This window comes from Pteropus vampyrus, unplaced genomic scaffold (genome assembly GCF_000151845.1).
Source record: "Pteropus vampyrus isolate Shadow unplaced genomic scaffold, Pvam_2.0 Scaffold681, whole genome shotgun sequence".
Taxonomy (NCBI): domain Eukaryota; kingdom Metazoa; phylum Chordata; class Mammalia; order Chiroptera; family Pteropodidae; genus Pteropus; species Pteropus vampyrus.
This window is the reverse complement of record NW_011889462.1, coordinates 833,393-857,329: the sequence shown is the minus strand read 5'-3', so window position 1 is coordinate 857,329 and position 23,937 is coordinate 833,393. Positions and strand designations below refer to the sequence as shown.

General features: G+C 36.1%; 1 protein-coding gene across 4 annotated transcripts in view; it reads left to right on the top strand.

The window, feature by feature from the left end:
• Positions 1-131: 131 nt before the first annotated feature.
• CSGALNACT2 (chondroitin sulfate N-acetylgalactosaminyltransferase 2) overlaps positions 132-23,937 on the top strand; it is a 44,322-nt gene continuing 20,516 nt past the window's right edge. For 3 of the 4 annotated variants that reach the window (XM_011385319.2, XM_023526054.1, XM_011385320.2), the window contains exons 1-4: positions 132-289; positions 16,914-17,843; positions 20,000-20,216; positions 21,577-21,678. In XM_011385319.2, the coding sequence (XP_011383621.1) occupies positions 17,183-17,843; positions 20,000-20,216; positions 21,577-21,678 (980 nt within the window). In that variant the 5' untranslated portion in view covers positions 132-289; positions 16,914-17,182. Of the gene's footprint in view, positions 290-1,901; positions 1,989-16,913; positions 17,844-19,999; positions 20,217-21,576; positions 21,679-23,937 lie in introns of all 4 variants that reach the window. The other variant, XM_023526053.1, reaches the window with a different exon arrangement.

Here is a 23,937-nt window from a genome sequence, read left to right as displayed (position 1 = left end):
CATCCTCGGTGAAGCACGCCCTCCTGCACAGCCAGCAATCCGGTCCTCAGAGCTAGAGTGGCCATGGGCGGGGCTGTAGGGCTGGGGCGGGACGGAGGCGGAGCTGCGGAGCGGGCGCGCTGCACAACTGCGGCCTCATTTCCTCACTCACGCCGGAAGTGGCCGGCGTCCGCATGCCGGTGGCCCGGGCGGGTGGGCGGCGAGGCGGCATAGCCTCCGGTGGCAGGGCGCCTCTCGGGTGTGTCCGGCTGGAGAGGCGGCGGCTTCTGTGCGCAGACTGGCGAGTGCGGTAAGTACCCGGTCTACCCGTCCTCGCCCGCCTGCGACTCCGACGACTCGAGCTCGGGCGCGGCTCGGGGACTGTGAATCCCTGTCCGGGTCGGGTCACTTCACCTACGAGCCCTCAGGGAAGCCTGTCCCGTAGGATCGCCTCACGAACTAGCTCTCCGAAGTCTTCTCTGGTGTCAGGAAAAGCCGCGGTTTTTCTGAGCGGTTTGAGTTTTGTTTTGAGAACCGTGCTGCCGGAGATGTTGGTTTGCTCGTGTTTTATTTTTGTACATTTTTTTAAACCAAAAATTTCTGCTCGCCACGATATCTGCTCCTTTCAGTGGGTAAACTTTGTTCCTTCTTTATTACGTTAAAATAGTATTCTCTAACAGCAGCCCCTGTCTCTGGCAGGCGCCTTTAAAGACGCACATTTGTATAGGAATTAGCGGGGCCGAGGAGACTTCGAGAAGAGAAGCCTCTTGCATTTTTATAATTCATCTTGAAAATTGCATTATTCTTGAGCAACTTGCTGAGGACTAATTTGTAAACACAATAGTGAAGCTTTTATTTCTGATGATGTTATTGACAGAATGAAAATTTGATTATAAATCTTAAGTTTTTTTCCTTCAGCCTGCTCTTGAGACTTAATATGTGATGCCTGGATCTTAGGAGCTGGGTCTTTATTTCTGGTGAAATTAATGTTTTTTCATGTTATATTAAAATAGTACTTTCGAAATTGGAAGTGGGAAACCCAGTATTTTATGACTGAGAAATGTTAACATTTTGTATTATTTTGATACCATGCGTTTGAAATTGTCATGTGACTAAACGAATGTAAAAAAAGATGTTGAATTTCCAATTTATGGCTCAGATAACTTGGACATAAATAAGCACAGTTTTAGTTCCAGCCAGTTTGGAAATTACATTTATTTCTTAACTTTTTTATAGTGGTATATACCTTCATGAGGTATATATGAAGTCAAATAGCACATAAATCTTAATTGTACAGCTCAGTGAATTTTTATATATTAACTTGTGTAACCACCATCTAGATCAAATTGTAACTATAGAACATTTCTGTCATCCCAGGTGTTTCCCTCTGCTTCTTCCAAGTCAATTATACCTCTGTCCCCTAATCACTATCCAGATTTCTGTCTTCATCTATTCGTTTTGTCTATTTTGGGCTTCATATTAATGGAATTGTACAGTATGCTCAGCACATTGTGAGATTCACCCATGATATTTTGTGTAACAGTTCATTCTTTTTATCAATGTTAAATATTCCTTTGTATGATTATATGACTACATTTCTGTTGATGAATATTTGTGTTTCCAAAGTATGGCAAATTTTTGTGTATTATGTGTTTTAAAGAATACTATGAACATTCTTGTAAGTGTGTTAGTGAACATCTGTATGAATTTCTGCGCGCTATGGAATGGCTGAATCATAAGGTAGGTGGAAAATTACATTTTAACCAACATGAAGCCTTCTTTTTAAAGAGTAGAAATTGGTTTTTTAACATATAACATTAAAGATTGGTAAAAGACATAACTTATGATTTCAAGACTTAAGGACTCATTACCATATTATTGTTTTTTACTCCTTGGATTACACAACTGTGATAATCTACCAGACTGTTACTACTTCTTTAACTGTCTGTTGGACAAGTCTATCAGAGCTGGTGATAATCAGTCCCTGAAGCTCGTTGTGTAACACTTAGGTAAGAACTGTGTTATTCAAGTTAGTGGTTGTTAGGGGAAATGAAACACCTAAAGTATATGACTAAAAATAGATTGAAGAATCTGGAATTGCAAATCAAAGAACTTACAGTTATTGTCGTATTACACAAGTACTGGGTATAAATGTACAATTGAATTATAGGACTAGTTACAAATGTGAATTTACTACAGGAGTACAGTTATAATAGGAACAGACAACAAAAATCACTAAGCATTTGTGGGAAATCAATAAGATGTAAGAGATGGCTCAGACTGAACAAATCAAGAACTAAACCTGAAGCAATGGAGTTAATGTAAGAAACAGAAGAAAATTTTAAAATTAGTAGTAGTATGCTTAGAGTTAGGAAGGTATCATGCCGTTTAAATATAGACTGTCTTGAAAATAAGCAATCAGTTCCTGAATATTAAAACATAGAAAATAGGAAAAATTAGCCATGGCATGGAAAATAGATCCCAAAGAACCATTTACATCTAATAGGAGTTCCGGAAGGGAATAGAAACTGGAAGAAGAGAAATAACCAGAGAGAACAGAGATCGTGATAGTAGGAGTATACAGGCAGAGTCTTAGGCAGCCGAAGCCAAACAGAAAGATATATCAGGAGACAAAGTACGGCAAATATAAATCAAACCTTCCTTCCCTGGCCTCTGTTTCTTCACTTGCGTAATAGGGATGATCAGGAAGTATACCTTTTCAGAGTGCTTATGGGAAGATGTGGCACAGTTTCAGGGGTTCTGGCTGTGCTAACAGCTCCTTTTCCCCATTCTACTCTGCTTGCAAGTCGCGGTAGATGCCAGATTTCCCATTTCTACCTTACAGTGGAATGAAACCAGAATACCATGAAAGGAACGAAGGAAGAAAATAGTGAATTTTTTCTAGGTAGATGTATCTGACTTTATGAATGGAAAAAAATATACCAAGAATATTAAAAGAAGATTGATAGACACACCTAGATACATTCTGATGAAAGTTGTGATATATTTATCTTTGTGGATAAATATACAGTCTCATAGCTTCCAGAGAGCAGCATACGTACCTATATAGACTTGCAATTAGACTTCTTTTTTTTCCCAGCTATATTGTATTTTATTTTTTTGTATTTATTTATATTTAACATTTTATTTTATTTGTTCCCTCTCCCCCTTCCCTCTCCTCTGGTAACCACTAGTCCATTGTTCATGTCCATGAGTCTCTGTTTGTCCTGTTCATTTGTTGCTTTTAGGTTTATAACCCACATATAAGTGATGTTATGTGATTTTCAACCTTTTCTGTCTGGCTTATTTTGCTTAGTATGATTATGTCAAGGTCCATCCATTTTGTTGCAAAAGGCAATATTTCATTCATCTCTTCTTAGGACTAAGTGATATTCCATTGTATATATGTACCACAGCTGCTTTAGCCAGTCATTTGTTGTAGGACACTTCGGTTACTTCCATGTCCTGGCCACTGTGAATAATGCTGCTATGAACATTGGTGCACAGATATCTTTTCGGATATGAGTTTTCAAGTCTTTGGGGTAAATATCCAGTAGAGGGATTGCTGGATCATATGGTAGATCAATTCTTAGTTTTTTGAGGAACCTCCATACTGTTTTCCATAGTGGCTGTACCAATTTGCAGTCCCACCAGCAGTGTATGAGGGTTCCTAATTCTCCACATCCTCTCCAACATTTGTTATTACTTGTCCTGTTGATTATAGGTATTCTAACAGGTGTGAGATGATATCTCATTGTGGTTTTGATTTGCATTTCTCTAATAACTAGCAATGTTGAGCATTTTTTTATATTTGTCGGCCATTTGTATGTTCTTTAGGGAGAAGTGTCTGTTCAGGTCCTCTGCCCATTTTTTGATTGGATCATTTGTTTTTTTTGTCATTATTGAGTTGTATAAGTTCCTTGTATATTTTGGATATTAGGCCCTTATCGGAGGCGTTCCTTGTAAATATATTTTCCCATTTGGATGGTTGTCTCTTTACCTTGTTGACAATTTCTCTTGCTGAGCAGAAGCATTTTAGTTTGATGTAGTCCCATTCATTTATTTTTGCTTTTACTTCACTTGCCTTTGAGGTCAAGTTCATAAAATCCTCTTTAAGTCCAAGGTCCTTGAATTTAGTTCCAACATTTTCTTCTATGCATTTTATTGTTTATATTCAGGTCCTTATATTCAGGTCCTTAATCCATTTTGAGTTAATGTTGGTGTGTAGTGATAGACAAGAATCTAGTTTCATTCTTTTGCATGTTGCTTTCCAGTTTTCTGAGCACCATTTATTGAAGAGGCTTTCCTTTCTCCACTGAATGCTATTGGCTTTTCCCCCTCTTTAATTCCCACCCCCCCCACTTCCACCCCTGACCTATGAATGTTGCCATCTCCCCTTATGAACTGGATCTCTGAAGGCGAGGCATCTCCTCCCATGCACTCGTGGCGCACACCCAGGTTATGGTCCGTGGCTCCACCTGGTGTGCGAACCCAGGACCTTCTGCATGTAAAGCAGATGTGCTAACCACTACACTATGGAGCCACCCCCTGTCGAAAATTATTTGCCCATATAAACATGGGCTTACTTTTGGACTCTCGATTCTGTTCCACTGGTTCGTGTGTCTGTTCTTCTGCCAATACCATGCCATTTTGATTGCTTTCGCTTTGTAGTATAATTTGAAGTCGGGCAGCGTGATGCCTCCAGCCTCGTTCTTTTCTCTCAGGATGGCTTTGGCAGTTCGGAGTCTTTTGTGCTTCCATATAAATCTGATGATTTTTTGTTCTATTTCTTTACAAAATGCTGATGGGATTTTGATGGGGATTGCAGTAAATCTGTGTAATGCTTTAAGTAATAAGGTCATTTTAACTATGTTGAGTCTTCCAATCCAAGAACACAGAATATCTTTCCATTTCTTTGTATCTTCTTCGATTTCTTTTATTAGGGTCTTATACTTTTAACTATATAAGTCTTTCACATGTTTTGTTAGATTCATTTATTCTTTTTGTTGCAATTGCAAAAGGAATTATTTTTTCCACTTCTTTTTCTGACACTTCATTATTAGAGTATAGAAACGCTATGGAGTTTTCAACATTGATTTTGTATCCAGTAACTTTACTGTATTTGCTTGTTTCTAGTAGTGTTCTTGTGGAGTCTTTAGGGTTTTCTACATAGAGAACCATGCCATCCGCAAATAGTGACCATTTGACTTCTTTGTTTCCTATTTGGATGCTGTTTTTATCTTTCTCATGTCTGATTGCACTCACTAGGACCTCCGATATTATATTGAATAACAGTGGTGATAGTGGACAGGCTTGTTTTATTCCTGATCTTAGAGGGAGAGTTTTTAGTTTTTCACCATTAAGTATAATGTTGGCTGAGGGTTTGTCATATATGGCCTTTATTTATAAGATACTTTCCTTCTATACCGATTTCGTTAAGTATTTTGATCATAAATGGGTGCTGTGTCTTGTCAAAGGCTTTTTCTGCATTATTGATATGATCATATGATTCTTATTTTTTAATTTGTTTATGTGGTGCCTCACATTAATTGATTTGCTTATGTTGAACCATCTCTGTGCCTCTTAGATGAAGCTCACTTGAACATGGTGTATAATCTTTTTAATATGTTGCTGTATTCAGTTCACTAGTATCTTATTTAGGATTTTTGCATCTGTGTTCATGAGAGATATTGGTCTGTAGTTTTCTTTTTTTGTGTTATCTTTACCGGGTTTTGATATCAGAGTGATATTATCCTCATAAAATGAGTAGGGAAGTATTGCCTCCTCTTCAATTTTTTGGAAGAGTTTGAAGAGAATAGGTATTAAATCGTCTTTGAATGTTTAGTAGAATCCACCGGTGAAGCCATCTGGTCCTAGACTTTTACTTTTTAGTAGATTTTTGATGATTGTTTCAGTTTCCGTACTGCTGATCGGTCTGTTTTGAAAAAGTGTCTTTCAGAGAGCACAAGTTACCAATTTTGATGAAGTCTAGTTTATCTGTTATGCTGTTAGTATCATATCAAAGAAATCTTTGCCTAACTTAAAGTCACAAAGATTTTTCTCCTATGCTTTGGTTTAATAGTTTTAGGTTTTATGTTTAGATCTTTGATTCATTTTTTAATTACATCTTAATGGATGTTGAGTCTTATCTCATTATGTTTTGATTTGCATTTCCCTGTTTGCTAGTGATGTTGAGCATCTTTTCATGTGTATATAGGCTATTCTTATATTTCCTTAGAGAAATATCTATTCAGATTTTTTGCCCATTGTGTTTTTTTTTAATATTAATTTACAGTCACTTTTTATATATTCTGTACACAGACTACTATTAGAAATATGCCTTAGAAATACTTTCTCCCATTTTTGGGGTTGTCTTTTCACTTGATACCTTTTGCAGCACAAAAGTCTTTCTTATTAATGAGTCCAATTTATTTATTTTGTCTTTGGTCTTTTGGTGTCACATATAAGAAACAATTGCCTAATTCAAGGACACCAAGATTTACACTTATGTTTTGTTCTGTGAATTTTACAATTTTCTCTTATATTTAGATCTTTAGTCAGTTTCAGTCAGTTTGGTCATTTTGACTTAATTTTTGAATATGAAGTGAGGTGGGGTCCCGTTTCATTCATTTACATGTGACTATATCATCCCCGCATCATTTATGAAAAGACATTTTTTCTTCATTGAATGACCTTCCACCCTTCTAAAAAATCAGTTAACTTAATATAAAGGTTTATTACTGGACTCTAAATTCTGTCCCATTGATCTCTATATCTATTCTTATGATAGTACCTTGATCACTGTAGCTTTGAAGTAAATTTTGAAATGAGGAAGTATGAGTCCTCCAAATGTGTTCTTTCTCAAGACTGTTTTAGTTCTTCTGGGTTCTTTGAATTTCTGTACGAATTTTAGTATCAGCTTTGAATTTCTGTAAAGAAATCAGGATTCTGAGGATGATTGTATTGAATCTGTAGATCAATTTAAGTGTTGCCATCTTAATAATATTAAGTCTTCCGATTCATGAGCATAGATAAGTGTCTTTTCATTTATTTAAATCTTTCATTTCTTTCAACAGTGTTTCGTATTTTTCAGAATGCAAATCTTGCACTGCTTTTGCAAAAATTGCTAAGCATTTTATTCTTTTTGGTGTAAATGGAATTTTCTTAATTTCATTTTCAGATTGTTCATTGCTGGTATATAGAATACAGTGATTTTTGTATATTGATCTTATATCCTGTAACCTGGCTGAACTCATTTTTTTAGTTATAATAGATTTTTAATGACTTCCTGGGATTGTCTGTACACATGATTATATCATCTGCAAATAGAGATTGTTTTACTTCTTCCTTTCCAATCCAGATGTTTTTTATTTTCTTGCCTAATTTTCTTGCCTGGCTAAAACCTCTGGTACAATGTTAAATAGAAGTGGCAAGAGCAGCATCCTTGTTTTATTCCTGATCTTTCACCATTAAATATAAAGTTAACTGTGAGTTTTTTGTATAGGCCTTTTATCATGTTGAGGAAGTCTCCTTCTAAAGTCCCCTTCTAATCCTGGTTTGTTGAGTGGTTTTATCAGGAAGGGGTGTCGGATTTTGTCAAATGCTTTTTTTACGTCTATTGACATGATCATCTGGGTTTTGTCCTTTATTCTATTGATATGGCGTGTTGCATTAATTGATTTTCAAATGGTTAGCCAACCTTGCATCAGGGATAAATCTCACTTGGTCGTAGTGTATGATTCTTTGTATGTGTTTTACATATTCAGTATGCTAATATTTTGTTGAGGACTTTTGTGTGTCTCTTCATAAGTAATATTGATCTGTAGTTTTCTTTTGATGTCTATATTTGGTTTTGGCATCAGAATAATACTGGCCTCATAGAATGAGTTGGGAAGTGTTCCCTCTTCTGTTTTTTAGAAGTGTTTGTGAAGAATTGATATTCTTACATGCTTGGTAAAATTCACTAATGAAATCATCTGGGCCTGGATTTTTCTTTGTAGGTAGTGTTTTTATTACTAATTTAATCTCATTATAGGTCTGTTCGTATTTACTATTTCTTCTTGATCAGTTTTAGTAATTTGTGTCTTTCTAGGAATTTTTCCATTTTATTCAGTTATATTTTAAAGGATTTAAATAACAAAAATATTATAATTTTCATTACTGGGATTCCTCATTGCTTTGTGTAGATCCATATTTCCATCCGATACCATTTTCCTTCTGCCTGAAGAACTTGTGCAGGTCTGATGGTGATGAATTCTTTTAGCTTTTTAATGTCTGAAAGAGTATTTTACCTTTGCTCCTGAAGGATACTTTTTCTGAGCATATAATTCTAAGTTGGCATATTTTACTTTTCAGTTCTTAAAGATATTGCAGCACTGTCTTATTTCTTGTATGTGATGTGTGCTTTTCCTCTGGCCACTTTTGATTTTCTTTTTGTCATAGAATTCGAGCAGTAGATTATCATGCACCTTGCTTTAGTTTTCTTTATGACTGTTGTATTTATGATTCATTGAGCTTATTGGATCTATGTGTTGATAATTTTCATCAGTTTTTAGCCTTATTTCTTTGAATGTTTCTCCTAACCCTCTTCCCCTTCTTTGGTACTAATTACATATCTGTTAGGCTGTTTGAAGTTGTCACACAGTTTATTGGGTATTCTGTTTATGTTTTCCATTTTTTTTTTTTGCTTTTTACATTTTGTATAATTTCTATTGCTACGTCTTTAATTCATTAATATTTTGTTCTGATGTATCTAATCTGTTCATTGCATCCACTGTATTTTTCATCTCAGACATTGAAGTTCTCATCTTCTGAAATTCAGTTTGGATCTTTTTTATGCCATCCATGTTTCCACTTACTGTTTTTTGAACATGAACATCATTTTAAATACAGCTATAATAATTGTTTTACTGTCCTTTTCTGTGAATTCCAATATATAAGTCAACTCAAGGTCGATTTTGATCATTAATTTTTCTTCTTATGGATTGTATATTTATTTTTCTTTGTATGCCTGATAATTTTTGTTTGGATGCCAGACATTGTGAATTTCATTTTGCTGGATGCTGGATATTTTTATATTTCTATAAGTAGTTATGGAGTTACTTGAAAACAATTTGATTCTTTCAGGTTTGCTTTTAAGATTTAGGCAGGACCAGAGCCATATTCAGTCTAGAGCTAATTATTTTCTACTGAGGCAAGACCTTACTCTACCCATTGCTCTATGAATTTTATGGTTTTCCAGTCTGTCTGGCAGGAACTTGCACTATTCCTGTCCTCGTGTGAGTTCTGAGTTCTGTGTCCTCTAATTTTTTGTGTGGTTCTTTCTTCAGCCTTAGTTTCTTCATATGCCTGCACTGATCAATGTTCTGCTGAATACCCAAAGAGTATCCTCTTCAGAGCTCTGGAGTTCTCTCTCTCTGCAGCTCTCGCCTCTGGGTTTGTATCCTTTGGACGTAGGTGCTTTGGATTTCTCAGACTACTCCATTTCATCAATTTAGAGAGTCTGCTAGGCTATTTAGGTTCTGCTCCCTGTGCTATGGCCTGGAAACTAAGGCAGTAAGCTGGGCAATTGTTTGTTTCTTGTTTCTCCATAGATCATTGTCCTTTATTACCTAATATTCAATGTCTTGAAAACCAAGACATTGGTTGTTTCAAGTGTAAGAGTAAATATGGTCCTAGTTACTCCATCTTGGCTATAAGAGAAAGTTTCTTTTGTCTGTTTTAGAGAATCAGAATTGATGGCTTCTAGGTTTTTTTTCCAACTCTGAGATCCTTGATTTTGTATTTCATATCTTTAACAGCTTATTTTTTCATGTCCACAGTATATCTCGTTCTTTCCTCAGGACAGTTATCTATTTGCAGTTTATGCATAGAAGGTTGCTTGGGATTAAGTCTGTACTATGAATAAACCTTATTTATGATACAAACACATTACAGAGAATGACAGCAACTTTGGTGGTGACCCATTAATGGGTCATATCTCACAGTTTAAAATATATTGTCTATATAAAGAAAAAATTTTGAAGTATCATATAATAAAAGGTAAGGGTGCTTAGATTACATACTGTTCTGTTATCAAGTTTCACTTCAAAACAGTTTGAATTTAATATTGTTAAATATGTTTAATTTTGTTAATTTATACAAAATTATGTTTCCACGTATTCAGTTTTAGTCTTAGTCTTTTCCCTAATAAATGGGCCAGTAATAACTTATAAATATTTAAAAGAGACACCTCTGAGTTTTATTCTTAAAATCATGAAATTTGAGTGGTTTCTTATGCTAAGAATTAGGGTTCGAGGCATGGTAAAGTCCTGAAAATAATATTAGCTTTGCATCCTTATATTTTTAATTAGTTTCTTAATATTGAAATTTTTTCCTATATTTTTTCTACATCACTTACAATAAAACAAAATTTATAATCAGTAAAACAGATGCTGTCATAATAAAACTCAGCCCACTTATACATTTTATGTGGCAATCTCATAAATATGTGTGTGTGTGTGTGTTTAATTGTAGCGCAAAACTAAGTACTATATGTGACATATACTGCTATTTCAGTGGTGAATTAAATTTTTCAAAATACTTGGTTATCATTTGGTTAACAAAATTAATAAATGGCTAAGGCTAGTGAAGTCCATTGTTTGTGGTCTACTGCCCATAAGAAGTTTGAATCTGTCCTACATTTCATATGGCTGTGTGCCACAAAAAATACACAGTGCAGCATTTTTCACAGAAGGCATCCAAGCTTTCCTAATCAGTAAGAAAATTACTAGGATTAATGTTCCTTGGTGATCTTACTCCATAGGTTCTGCTGCACTGGTAGAAACTAACTGTTAAAAGCCTACATATCCTTCTTGACAAATACTTCATTAAAATGGAAGTTCTCTCTGTGGCAGAGGTCTCCCCTCCCTCCTCTATGCTAAGTTTAACCATAAATAGAGATTTATGTTGTTAAGAATCCTTAGATTAGATTCAAACAAATTCAAGAAGTTGGAAGGCTCCCAATCTCGTTTTACAAGGCTACAATTACCCTGATTCAAAGACATTAAAAAAAAAAAAAAAGACAATTATAGGCCACTATCCCCAATGAACATAGATGCAAAAATTCTCAACAAAATATTGGCAAACCGAATTCAGCAAGACATTAAAAATATCATACACCATGATCAAGTTGGATTTATTCCTAGGTTGAAAGATTGGTTCAGTATCCTCAAATCAGTTAAAGTGATACACCATGCTAAGAAATTGAAAGATAAAAATCATATGATCATATCAATAGATGAAAAAGTGACAAAATCCAGCATCCATTTATGATAAAACTTTCAGCAAAGTGGAAATGGAATATACCTCAACATAATGCCCATATACGACAAACCCACAGCTAACGTCATACTCAAAAGTGAAAAACGAAAAGCATTTTCCTTAAGCTTGGGAACAAGAAAAGGATGTCTACTTTCACCACTTTTATTCAACATAGTATTGGAAGTCCTAGCTACAGCAATCAGACAGGAAAAACAAAAGGCATCCAAATTGGAAAGGAAAAAGTAAAACTCTCATTATTTGCAGATGACATGATACTATATAGAGAGAACCCTAAAGATTCCACCAAAAAACTGCCAGAACTGATCAATGAATTCAGTAAAGTAGCAGATTACAAAATTAATATTCAGAAGTTGGTTGCATTTTTATACATTAATAATGAACTATCAAAGAGAGAAAACAATCCCAATTACATTTGCATCAAAGAAAATAATAAAATACCTATGAATAAATTTAACCAAGAAGGTAAAAATATGTGTACTCAGAAAATTATATTATTGAAGAAGATATAAGTAGATGGAAGCATATATCATGCTCATGGATAGGAAGAATTAATATTGTTAAAATGTCCATACTACCCAAAGCAGTCTTATAGATTCAGTTCAATCTCTATCAAAATACCAGTGACAAGTGTGGAGGAAAAAATGGTGTAGATGATAGAGGCTCTGTTCATCCTTCTTGCTACCAAATCAAAGTTGAGACAGAAACAAGGAGCAAACAGCAAGGAAAGTCACCTGGGATCTCGAGGAACAGAAGCACTACAACTAGGGAGAGAAATAATTAATCAACCTGGGTGGTAGAAGGTAGGAGTGGGTGAAGACATGAGGCTGCTTGGTTGGAGCAGCTGAGTGAGATAGAGGCTGCGGCAGCAGCAGCTGCAGACACCTCTTAAAGGGGCTGCATCCTCAAGTGGATTTTCGTGGTGATCGACCTGCTCACTCCGAGCACCAGCACTGACTGGTTGGCTGCTTCGGGGCACCAGGGACTTACAAGGGGACACTGAGTTGTCGGAGTGAGGGCCAGAGGTGAGGCTCACTCTGTACGGAAGTGCCGGTGGTATCCATTGTTCCTCTGTTGAGCCCTCCCCGCTCCCAGTGTGCAGACTCAGCACTGCCCTAGCTCAGACATCATCAAACAGGATAACAGAGGTTGCTCTGCCCAGAGGAGCCCCTGAAACTCCACCTCCCCCAACTCGCAGCCCCACCCAAGCCACATCCAGGTGTATCATTGGCTAGTCAGTTAGTTGCTCCTTGCTGAGCAGCGCCAAGACTTAACACTGGTGGCAGCTGACCTCAGTTTCTGGCATGGCTTCTTGAGGCAACTATAAGCACAGCATCTGTGGATTGCTTGCTGAATCTTAACACGTGGTCCTGGAGAGTCACAGGCTGTGGCTAAATTTGGCCTAGAGCTGAACCCCTCTCAGGCCTGTGTCACTGGACACCTACTTCACAAAGCTGCACTAATAAGACCAGGAGACTTAGGAACTTTGCTTAGTACATAGAAACAGAGAAAGGTAGCCAAAATGGGAAGACAAGCAGAAACCATATGAGAGAGCAGAACAGAGATCCAGGAATAATGGAGTTGAGCAATCGAACAGATGCAGAGTTCAAAATACTAGTTATAAAGATGCTCAGTGAACTTAGGGGAAGTGTAGATGAATTCAGTGAGAACTTTAACAAAGAGATAAAAAAAAATGGAAATGGAAATTATAAAGGGGAACCAGTCGGAAATGAAGAACACATAATCTGAGATGAAAAGCATATTAAATGGAGTAAGCAGAGCGAAGAAGAGGATTGAGCTAACTACATGGAAGATGGAGAAGCCACGGACACTCAATCAGAATGACAAGAAAAAAGAAGCCAAGGCTATAATAATAATTTAAGGACTCTATGGGACACTATTAAATGTAAAAATATCTGTGTTATAGGGCTACCAGCAGGAAAACAAGACATTGAAGAGCTATTTGAAGAAATAATGATGGAAAACTTCCCTACCCTAGTGAAAGATAGACATACAACCCCAGAAAGCTTAGAGAGTCCCAAGGAGGCCCACACCAAGACACATTATTAAAATGCTAAAGGTTAAATACAAAGAGAATCTTAACAGTAGCAAGAGAAAAGCAGTTAGTTACCTACAAGGGAGCACCCGTAATACTGGCAGCTGATTTCTCAGAAGAAACTTTGCAGGTCAGAAGGGCTTGGCACAAAATACTCAAAGTGATGAAAATGCATGATCTACAACCAAGAATACTTTATCCAACAAAGCTATCATTTAAAATCAAAGGACAGATAAAGAACTTTCCAGACAAAAATAAGCAAAAGGAATTTCATGACTGTATAAGCCGATATTGCAGGAAATGTTGGAGGGACTTCTGTAAGAAGAAAAAACATTTATCAAAAACATGAATAGGGAATGGTAATAACTACATTCCTATCAACAGGTACCTCAAATGGAAAAGAATTAAGTGTTCCAACCAAAAGATAGGGTGGCTGAATGGACACAAAAATAAGACCCCTACATGTGTTGCCTGTAAGAGACTCACTTGAGATTAAAGACACACAGAGACTAAAAGGAAGGGGATGGAAAAAGATACTGCCTTGATAGACATAGAGAGTATTGTGCTAAATGAAATTAGTCAGATAGAGAAAGATAAATATCACATGATTTTATGTACATGTGGAATCTAAAGAACAACAAGAAAAAAACAAAAACAAACTCAGATATAGAGAATATTTTGAGGGCTACTAGATGGGAGGGGGGTTGGGGTGGACGACAAAAATAGCAAAGGGATTAAGAGGCACAATTGGATAGTTGCAGAATAGACAGAAATGTAAAGTTTAGCATGGTTAATAACATGTAATATGTAAGAGGGAAGAAGGGTGCTAGATTTAGTAGGGTGATCGCTTCATGAGTTATGTGGATCTCTGATCACTATGCTGTACAACTGAAACTGGTGTATTTGTGCCAACTATAATTGAAAAAAAACCTCATTGAATTGTACAATGTAAATACAAGCAACTAATTGTCTATTATATTTCAACAAAACCGGGGGTGGGGGGGAGGAGAATATACACTGAAAAAAAATACCAGTGACATCTTTTACAGAACTAGAACAAATAATCCTAAAATTTATATGGAACCACAAAAGATTCCAAATAGCCACAACAATCTTAAGAATGAGGAACAAGTTGGAGGTATCATACTACCTGATATCAAAGTATATTGCAAGGCTATAGTAATCAAAACACCATGAAACTCACATAAAAACAGACACATAGATCAGTGGAACAAAATAGCCCAGAAAAAAACCCACACCTATACAGTCAATTAATCTATGACAGATTATTAAAAATAGGAAAGAATATACAGTGGGGTAAAGGCAACCTATTCAGTAAATGGTGTTGGGAAAACTGTACAAATACAAGCAAAGAAATGAAATTAGACCACCTTCTTACACCATATACAAGAATAAACTCAAAATGGATTAAAGACTATAATGTAATTCCTAAAACCACAAAACTCCCAGAAGAAAACATAGGCAGTAAACTCTCTGACATTGCTCTCAAATATATATATTTTTTCTGCTATATCTCCTTGGGCAAGGAAAACAAAAGAAGAGATAACGAGATGAGACTACATCAAACTAAAAAGTTTTTGCACAGCAAAGGAAACCATCAACAAAATGAAAAGACAACCTAGTGAATAGGAGAAGATATTCACCAATGATACATCTGATAGGGACTTAATATCCAAAATTTATATAGGACTCATGCAGCTTCACACCAAAAATAAAACCTAACAATCCAATTAAAAAGTGGGCAGAGGACCTAAATAGACATTTCTTCAAAGGGACATACAGATGGCCAATAGACATACGAAGAAATGTTCAATGTCACTAATCATCAGATAAATGCAAATTAAAACCACAGTGAGATAGATATATTCACACCTGTCTGTCAAAATGGCTATCATAGTAAGTCAACAAACAACAAGGGTCAGCAAGGATGTGGAGAAAAAGGAACCCTTGTGTGCTGTTGGTGGGATTTCAAATTGGTGCAGCCACTATGGAAAACAGTATGGAGGTTCCTCAAAAGATTAAAAATAGAACTACCATATGTCCCAGCAATTCCACTTCTGGATATTTATCTGAAGAAATTTATTAACACTGATTTAAAAAGATGTATGCACCCCTACGTTTATTGCAACACTATTTACAATAGCCAAGATATGGAAGCAGCCTAAGTGCCTGTCAGTTGACAGTTGGATAAAGAAGATGTGGTACATGTATACAATGGAATATCACTGAGCCATAAAAAAGAGTGAAATCTTAACCATGTGCAACAACGTGGATGGGCCTGTAGGGTATTTCATTGAGTGAAATAAGTCAGACAGAGAAAGACAAATTTCATATGATTTCACATATGTGCTTTCTAAAGAACAAAACAAAACAGGAACAGACTCATAGATATAGAGAACCTGATGGTTGCTGGATGGGAAGGAGATTGGGAGGATGGTGAAGGGACTAAGAAGTACAAATTGGTAGTTACAAAATAGTCAAGGGGATATAAAGTGCAGCATAGGGAATATAGTCAATAATACTGTAATAACTATGTATAGTGCCAGGTGGGTAGTAGACTATTCAGGGGAATCACTTTGTAAATTATATAAACTTCTAACCATTTGCTTTACACTGAAACTAACAAAGTAATAATCGAACATCAATTGTAATTGAAAATTTTTAAATGAAAACAAAAGAGAATTCTTAGTTCAGAAAGAAACATGGAAGAGCTCACACAACTAGCTGTGGTATGAAACCATGTATGTTTGTAAATTTATAAAAGGTTTGTAATTATTTACCCTGCAAATAAACATTAAAATGTTTGTGTTTTTCTTTATGTCGACTCTAAACCTTCCCAGGCTTGTAGGAAATCTGTTGCTGTGAAATATGGCCAAAAGAATTATGTGATCTAATGCTCAAATAAACTATTGGAGGACTTTGGATGTAAAAATGTCTCTTAATGTGTTTTCCAGAAGTCTGACCTTTTGAAATAATTTTTCCTTCCACTTAATTGTAAGGCTCTTAGTGTGACCGAGTTGAGCCATATAAATCAGTGAAATAGAATGCTTGAATTGAATAAACTGAAAGAACACATCTTTCTAGTAAGCCATTCTTAATATAACAATTTATAGAAACTCATTTCCGAAATGGTGATATGCAGTAGGTGGGAGATGATGTATTAATCAAAATATTATGTTAATAAAGAGCTATGAGCAGTAGAATTTTTAAATAATTAGAATACAGTAGAGTCTATGTAACACAAAGTATGCTAAATAGAACTTTAATGTTTCTTTGATTCATTCAAGAGATTATGGATATGTAGACCTGGTTTAATAGTATTATGTGTGGGGGAGAAAGTATATTGCATGTGATATTTTAGTATTTTGTAAGATTTTTTCTTAATAGTTTTTCCAAGAATTTACTGAATATTCTCAATTTTATTAGCGCCTCTCATGCTGCTCTACATATAATGGTCACATAGCTAAGTTTACACTGCCAACAATTTGATGTACATAAGGAAACAAAATTCTCATTGATTCTAATTTGTTTCTTACAGAAAGGTCACCACCCATGTAATGGAATTTTATCTGATTCTGTAGATCAGATTTCTTCTGGATATCACAGTAACAATACAGGAAGATGTGTACTTTCTCATTTCTGCAAGTAGTCTTGACTGTGAAGGAAGAAATTTTTTAAGCTACAGCAGAATTTGTTTTGGTACCTTTTATGGAAATCCTGGTTTTGTTTTTAATTTTTGATAACCTTTTGCTAAAGGTATGAACAAACAAAGAACTTATCTCATTACACAAGTCCACATTGATAAGAATGCCTAGAAGAGGATTGATTCTTCAGACCCGGACTCATTGGCTGTTGTTGGGTCTTGCTTTACTCTGCAGTTTGGTATTATTTTTGTACCTTCTGGAATGTGCCCCCCAGACTGATGGAAATGCATCTCTTCCTGGGGTCGTTGGGGAAAATTATGGTAGAGAATATTATCAAGCCCTATTGCAGGAGCAAGAAGAACATTATCAAACCAGGGCAACCAGTCTGAAGCGCCAAATTGCCCAACTAAAACAAGAATTACAAGAAATGAGTGAGAAGATGAGATCATTGCAAGAAAGAAAAAACGTAGGGGCTAATGGCATAGGCTATCAAGGCAACAAAGAACAAGCACCTAGTGATCTTTTAGAGTTTCTTCATTCCCAAATTGACAAAGCTGAAGTTAGCACAGGAGCCAAACTACCTAGTGAGTATGGGGTCATTCCCTTTGAAAGTTTTACCTTAATGAAAGTGTTCCAGTTGGAAATGGGTCTCACTCGCCATCCTGAGGAAAAGCCAGTTAGAAAAGACAAGCGAGATGAATTGGTAGAAGTTATTGAAGCTGGATTGGAGGTCATTAATAATCCTGATGAAGATGATGAACAGGAAGATGAGGATGGTCCCCTTGGAGAAAAACTGATATTTAATGAAAATGACTTCATAGAAGGTAATGCGAAAAATTTGTTGGTTCATATGTTAGTGTGACAATATGCCCTTGTTGTATGCTGGTAATATAAGTCAGTCATTTTCCACAATATTAAAACATTTAAATTTTTACCAGTTTCATTCTACCAAGAATTTGAAGTGGCCTTTTGAAAACTGTAGTGTGATTGTAATAAAGTAGAGAATAAGAATGAATCTGGGAAATAGAATGAATCTAAGTTTATACAGAAGAATAATACCCAAGTTGAAGGTTCTTAGGGCTGTTTGTGTATTTACATGTGTACATTTTGCATTCCACTCTTACCTGGTCTTGATGTTCCTTTTTTATATTTTTAAAAATGTATGAACTAAGGCTCAAGATTTGAAAACTATTTGATTAAGAAGAGAAGAACCTAATTTCATAGATTAGAGGTTAATTCTGTATTTTAGAGGGAGGAAAAGCACATGTCAGAACATCAAGGAAGCATACATAGTTTTAAAAGCATATTTGGAATTTGGAAAAGTAAAGAACCTATTTTCCTAATACAAACTGCAGAAAGGGCATGGGATTTTTATACGTCAGGATGGGTGGGACGTAACTCAAAAGTTTAGGAATACTGCTATAAATTCGAGATATTTGTTGATTGATATAAACAGGAATAATTATAGATCTCCACCCATCTCCATCTTGATATCCTCTGTCAGATATTTAATTGCAGGCTTAAAACCATTTTAGATAGAAATCTTTCTTAAAAGTTCTTTTGCTTGATTCTATTAACATTATACCTCATGTGGTTTTTTTTTGACCCTGAATCATCATGGATATCACTTGCTGTATTGTAATATAACAGTTTGAGGCCTTTGGAGGCCATCAGGGAGAGCATCATGCTTTTCTGTGGCATTTCAATGGGCTTCTCCCAGTAGCCACCTTTTTTCTGCTGTCACTCTCTGCCATTTTTAATAGGTTGTTTCTCTCAAAGCTCTTTTAATTCTTCTTCATGCTCAGCTTTTTGTCTTTTCACTCTATGTTTGTAGCTTATGGCAGAATCAAAAGCTGTAGAAGAAGCGAGATAACTATGTAACTTGTAAAATATCTTCACATCTGCCTGAAAAGAAAGGAGCCAATGCCAGTTTTGTATTCTACAACTTTTGCTTTTAACTCTCCTTGGATTCTGTCACTTACAGGATTTTTTCTCTGCATGGACCATATTTTGTCCCTCACTTTTCCTCCACTGTGCCACTCCCCTCACCAAAAAAGTAATTACTGACAACAACTGAACAACTCCTATTCTTCTTTCCAGACATCTTAGATGACACTTCTGGGAAGTCGTCTCCAACCTACAAGTCTAAGATAGCAGTGCTTCCTTTGTGCTCTTGCAGCCTCTGCCCTGTGTCCCCCTCTCACAGTGCCTGTCATATGGCATTGCCCATTTCCTGATTTGTACTTCCTGCTTGACTTTAAGCCTCAGGAGAAGTGGGACCAGGTCTATCTTGTTCTCCATTTTATTCCCAGATATTGACAGTGACTCACATATCTGTAAGTCTAAACTTTCTCCTGAGCGTCACACTAAAAATCAACTTGCCCAGAAGACTTCCATTCTTTTCTCCCAAAGACACCTCAAATCACCGTATTTAAATCTACACTGATTTTTCTTTGTCTGACTTCACTGTATTCAGTGTGTCTATGTGTGCACACACATATGTATCACTATATTGTTATTTCTTTATTTTTCTGCCTCTGTCACTAAACTGATCTTACCTCACAACTGGGACCATGTAGCCCTCTTTATACCGCCAGTGAATAACACATTTTTATTGAGCTGAATGGAGCAATAGAAGTTTTGACTCTCAGGTCTAGAATTTAATATTGCTAGATCTAAGTTCTTTATTTTCATCATAAGGTTACTGTGCTAATAGGCTGTACTATTAAAAAAATCATATATGAATAGGAGTAGTTGTCATTTGGAGCATATGTTATGGATTTAACCAAACTTTTTTTTAAAACTTCTTTTAAAGAAATAGTTGTTACTGACTATACAGTGGGGATAAATATTTTCACAAACAAATGAAAACCCTACAAATCTGGTTTCATACTTTTGATCTTTAAGTAAAATTAGTATTCACATTGAATTTGTAAACTTTGACATGGCGACATCTTTTGTCCGTCACTCTTTCCTTTAGGTTATTATCGCACCGAGAGAGATAAGGGCACACAGTATGAACTGTTTTTTAAGAAAGCAGACCTTATGGAATATAGACATGTGACCCTCTTCCGCCCTTTTGGACCTCTCATGAAAGTGAAGAGCGAGATGATTGACATTAGTAGATCAATTATTAATATCATTGTGCCACTTGCTGAAAGAACTGAAGCATTTGTGCAGTTTATGCAGAATTTCAGGTAACTCTCAGGGCTTAATGATTTGGCTAAGTGCGCCTGGAAAAAAATCACACTTCATGCAGATTTACTTAATTTAGCTTCATCGAGTAGAATACTTAGAATTACAGGGTAATTTTATAGGCCTCGGAGAACTTCCTTTTTTGATATTCTCTTTTTTCTCAAAGCATGCATAGTATATTGTGTTATTGACAGTTTGAACTATGAAGTAAATTGAGGGTGACAACTATGAGAAACTGAATTTGATTACCTTTATAATTATGTACAAATTCATGTTAGGGCAAATTGAATGTTTAAAAATAACTTTATTGAGGCATAACTTAGATACAGTAAAATTCACATATTGTAGGGATACAGATTTCATGACTTTTGATAAAATGTATACTCATGTATCCACCTCCCTAATCAAGATATAGAACATTGCTATCTCCTCAGAAAAGTCCCTTGAGAAAAAATTGAATTTTAAAGTTGAAATAAATTCTAGAAATATAAACATTCAGCTAAAAAATGAGAGAAAGTCCATTGTGGCAAGCAGAGACTAACCATTTTTTAAATAATTAAATTTGGATATTTTAAAATGCTGAAGTGTTAAAGACTTAACTACATATTAGAATAACTATTTGAGGAAAGTTTTCCTTTTTTATTTTAACAGTTGCCATGTTTTAAATACTTTAATATGCTAGTTTTAATGCTTTGAAACCCATCTTTATTCTCAAATTGAAATTGTTGGATTTAAAAGTTAGTTAATACTCTTCTATAACAGAATATCTAAAAATCAAGCTTCCAAATGAGTTTTGCCTGCTTGAAACAGCTTGCTTGGATCTGATTTTCTAAAGCATATTTTTATTGCCTTTCTTGGAATTTCCTTCAGATGCTACATTATTCTTTACAGTGAGTAATCTCATTCCTGGCAAATATTTATTCCTTGATGATTTGTATAATTTCTGGCACTAGCCAGTCTGAAGACAAAATCACTCTTGAATCAAAACATGAATATTTATTTATTTGGTTCTGAACTGATTGGACATATTTCCTTGAATAGCTTATAATTTGCTTCTGAAGGCAACACCAAAGCCAAAGTTCCCAAAATATTTTGAAATTTGGCAACATTGTTAGACTGCTTCCATGGCCCTCTGAGCATTGCACTCATTTAGACATATACATACGTTATTATTTATTCGTTCTGATGCCTTTAATAATGCAGCAATATTACCACTTTTATATTTACTTAAAAAAAATTAATGTGATTTTATTTTAAGTTAGTAATGCCTAGTTCAATTTCTTGTTAAAGCTTCATGTGATTGCTTTCTGAATGAGTAGAGCCTCATTTTCTTGAATGAACTTTATTTTTCAATTCTGTTAGGGATGTATGTATTCATCAGGACAAGAGGATTCATCTCACAGTGGTGTATTTTGGTAAAGAAGGACTATCTAAAGTCAAGTCTATCCTAGAATCTGTCACAAGGTTGGTGAGCCATGTGCGCATTTAAGTCCTTGATATATAATATTAAAAGAGTGAGAATTTCAGATATTTAATGAGTTTATTTGGAATAGCCACTGTTTAAAAGTTGGCTGAGCATGTGCGTGGTGGTAATAAGTTACTCATTTCACCTCAGGGTTCACTCACGCAACTCTAAATAACTCATTTTTCCTTAACCTCTCAGCAGACAGCCTGGCATGATCAGGGTGCTCTCATTCTGCAGCCCACTCACCTCCTATATATTTGCCTCCATTTAGTACTTCTTCATTTCTCCTGTTCAACTTTCTCTTTTTCTAAATCTAATGCCTTCACTTTGTTATAATCTCCTGAGCTTTTCTTTTGTTACCTTTCTTTCATTTCCCAGGTTCCTTCTTCTCACCCTGTAAATGATGCTTAGGCCTTCCTTATCCTTAAGAAACCCCACCTGACTCTACAGTAGCCAGTAGCTAATTTTAGGTTCCTGTCCTTTCACAGCTAAACCTCACAGGACAGTAGTTCTCTAACCAAGCAACTCATGTAATACCTGGCACATAGTAGGTGCTCAGAGGTATTAATTCTTAATACTCCATTATTAATTCTATAGCTTCTCAGCCTTTTCATCTCTAAGTTATGGTCCCAGAGTTATGTCCTAACTGCTAAATTCAGCCTTTTCTCTCTCATCATTTATCGCTTTTTACATTTGACAGCTGACAAATACTTCCTTCTTGAAATATTCCTCTGATGTTTGTAAAATGTAAAGATTTTGTAAATGTAAATATGTTATAATGTAAGATATTAGGTTGATTGACTTTTTTGAACACATCAATTCTATATCCTTTACTTGCTTGTTTGCCTTTCCGCTAGTTGTTGCCATTTCCTAAGAGTCCAGATTTGACTGGCCATTCTTCTTGATTCGTTCAGCTAACTAACATTCATTGAGTCCCACCAACTATGTTCCAGGTACATGGCTTGGGAGTCTGACTGGAGTGGTTAAAATAGGACTGGGCACAGAAGAGGGAGTTTATCCCTACAATGAAGGGACTCTCTCACAGCATCGATATGTAAAAAACAAACAGTGTCTTCTCCCCCTACACTAGCTTCTCCTGATGGTCCTCTTTCAGTTCAGACCAAGACCATACTCATGATCCCCTAAGCTTGATGTCTGAGAGCCAGCATCTTTCACTCATTCTCTACCTCTGATTAGTCATTTCCTGCTTACTGCACAGTACCTCTTCTCTGTCCTTTCTTTGCTGCTGCCACCACCCAGCTTCCCCCTCCCTCCATTTCTTCCCTTCTTTTTTTCTCTCTTTACCATTTTCAGGTCACCTACGAAGTGCCAAGCGCTCACTTTGGTGTTCCTAAAGTCATCCTTGCATTAACCAAGACTCTTCTGTGGCAAATGTTGGAAACCTATCTTGAGCTTGCTTAAGGAAAAAGAGTGTTATTGAAGAACCTTGAGTAACTCGCAAAACTAAAGAGATCATTACACGAAATTTGAGGAAGAAAACCAAAACAGCTTTGATATTTTAGGGACTGGAACCACAGTTGAATACCATCAAAATTCTCTTTTTGTCTTCTTGTCTGTTTTTCTCTGCATGTTGACATCATTCTCATATTGCAGATTGGCATCTTCCACATGTGAGGTATCTGGCCGTTGGCGGCCCAGGGCTCACATCTTCTTAGCTTTGCCATCAGAAAGGAAAGATCTTTCTCCCAGATCCAGCTGAGAAAATCCCAGGGAAGAACTTTTGCCCACTCTTGAGCCAATCACTATGGCCAGGTGGGGGTATTGTGATTGCCCCAGCTTCAGTCTGGTCCCCGCCTCTAGGAAATTACTGTGGTTGTGATGTAGGGAAGAGACATAAGAACTAAATGTTAAACCAAGCTATATTCAAAGCCTGCCAGAACAAAAGAAGATTCCTGCTGGGATGGTTAATAAACCATTTACCCATACCATAACAGGAAAACAGAGTCTTTAAGTCATACCATACACAAAATTAAGCCAACTATTTTTTCCCTGTGGCCAAATTGTGAGAAATCTATAGAACTAAGGTTGAGATTGCTAGCACAACTTTCATGCTGCATACCCATACCATCAAAGGAAAACAGGTAAACAAAGTCTTTAAACTGTAATTCATAGAAACTAAGAATGACATATAAACTGAATTCCCCAGACACTCAGGATCTCTCTTTCCCTCTCCCTGCCATCTCTCCCCACCTTTCCCTTCCCTTCCCCTTCCTTCCCCTCCCTTCCCCTCCCTTCCC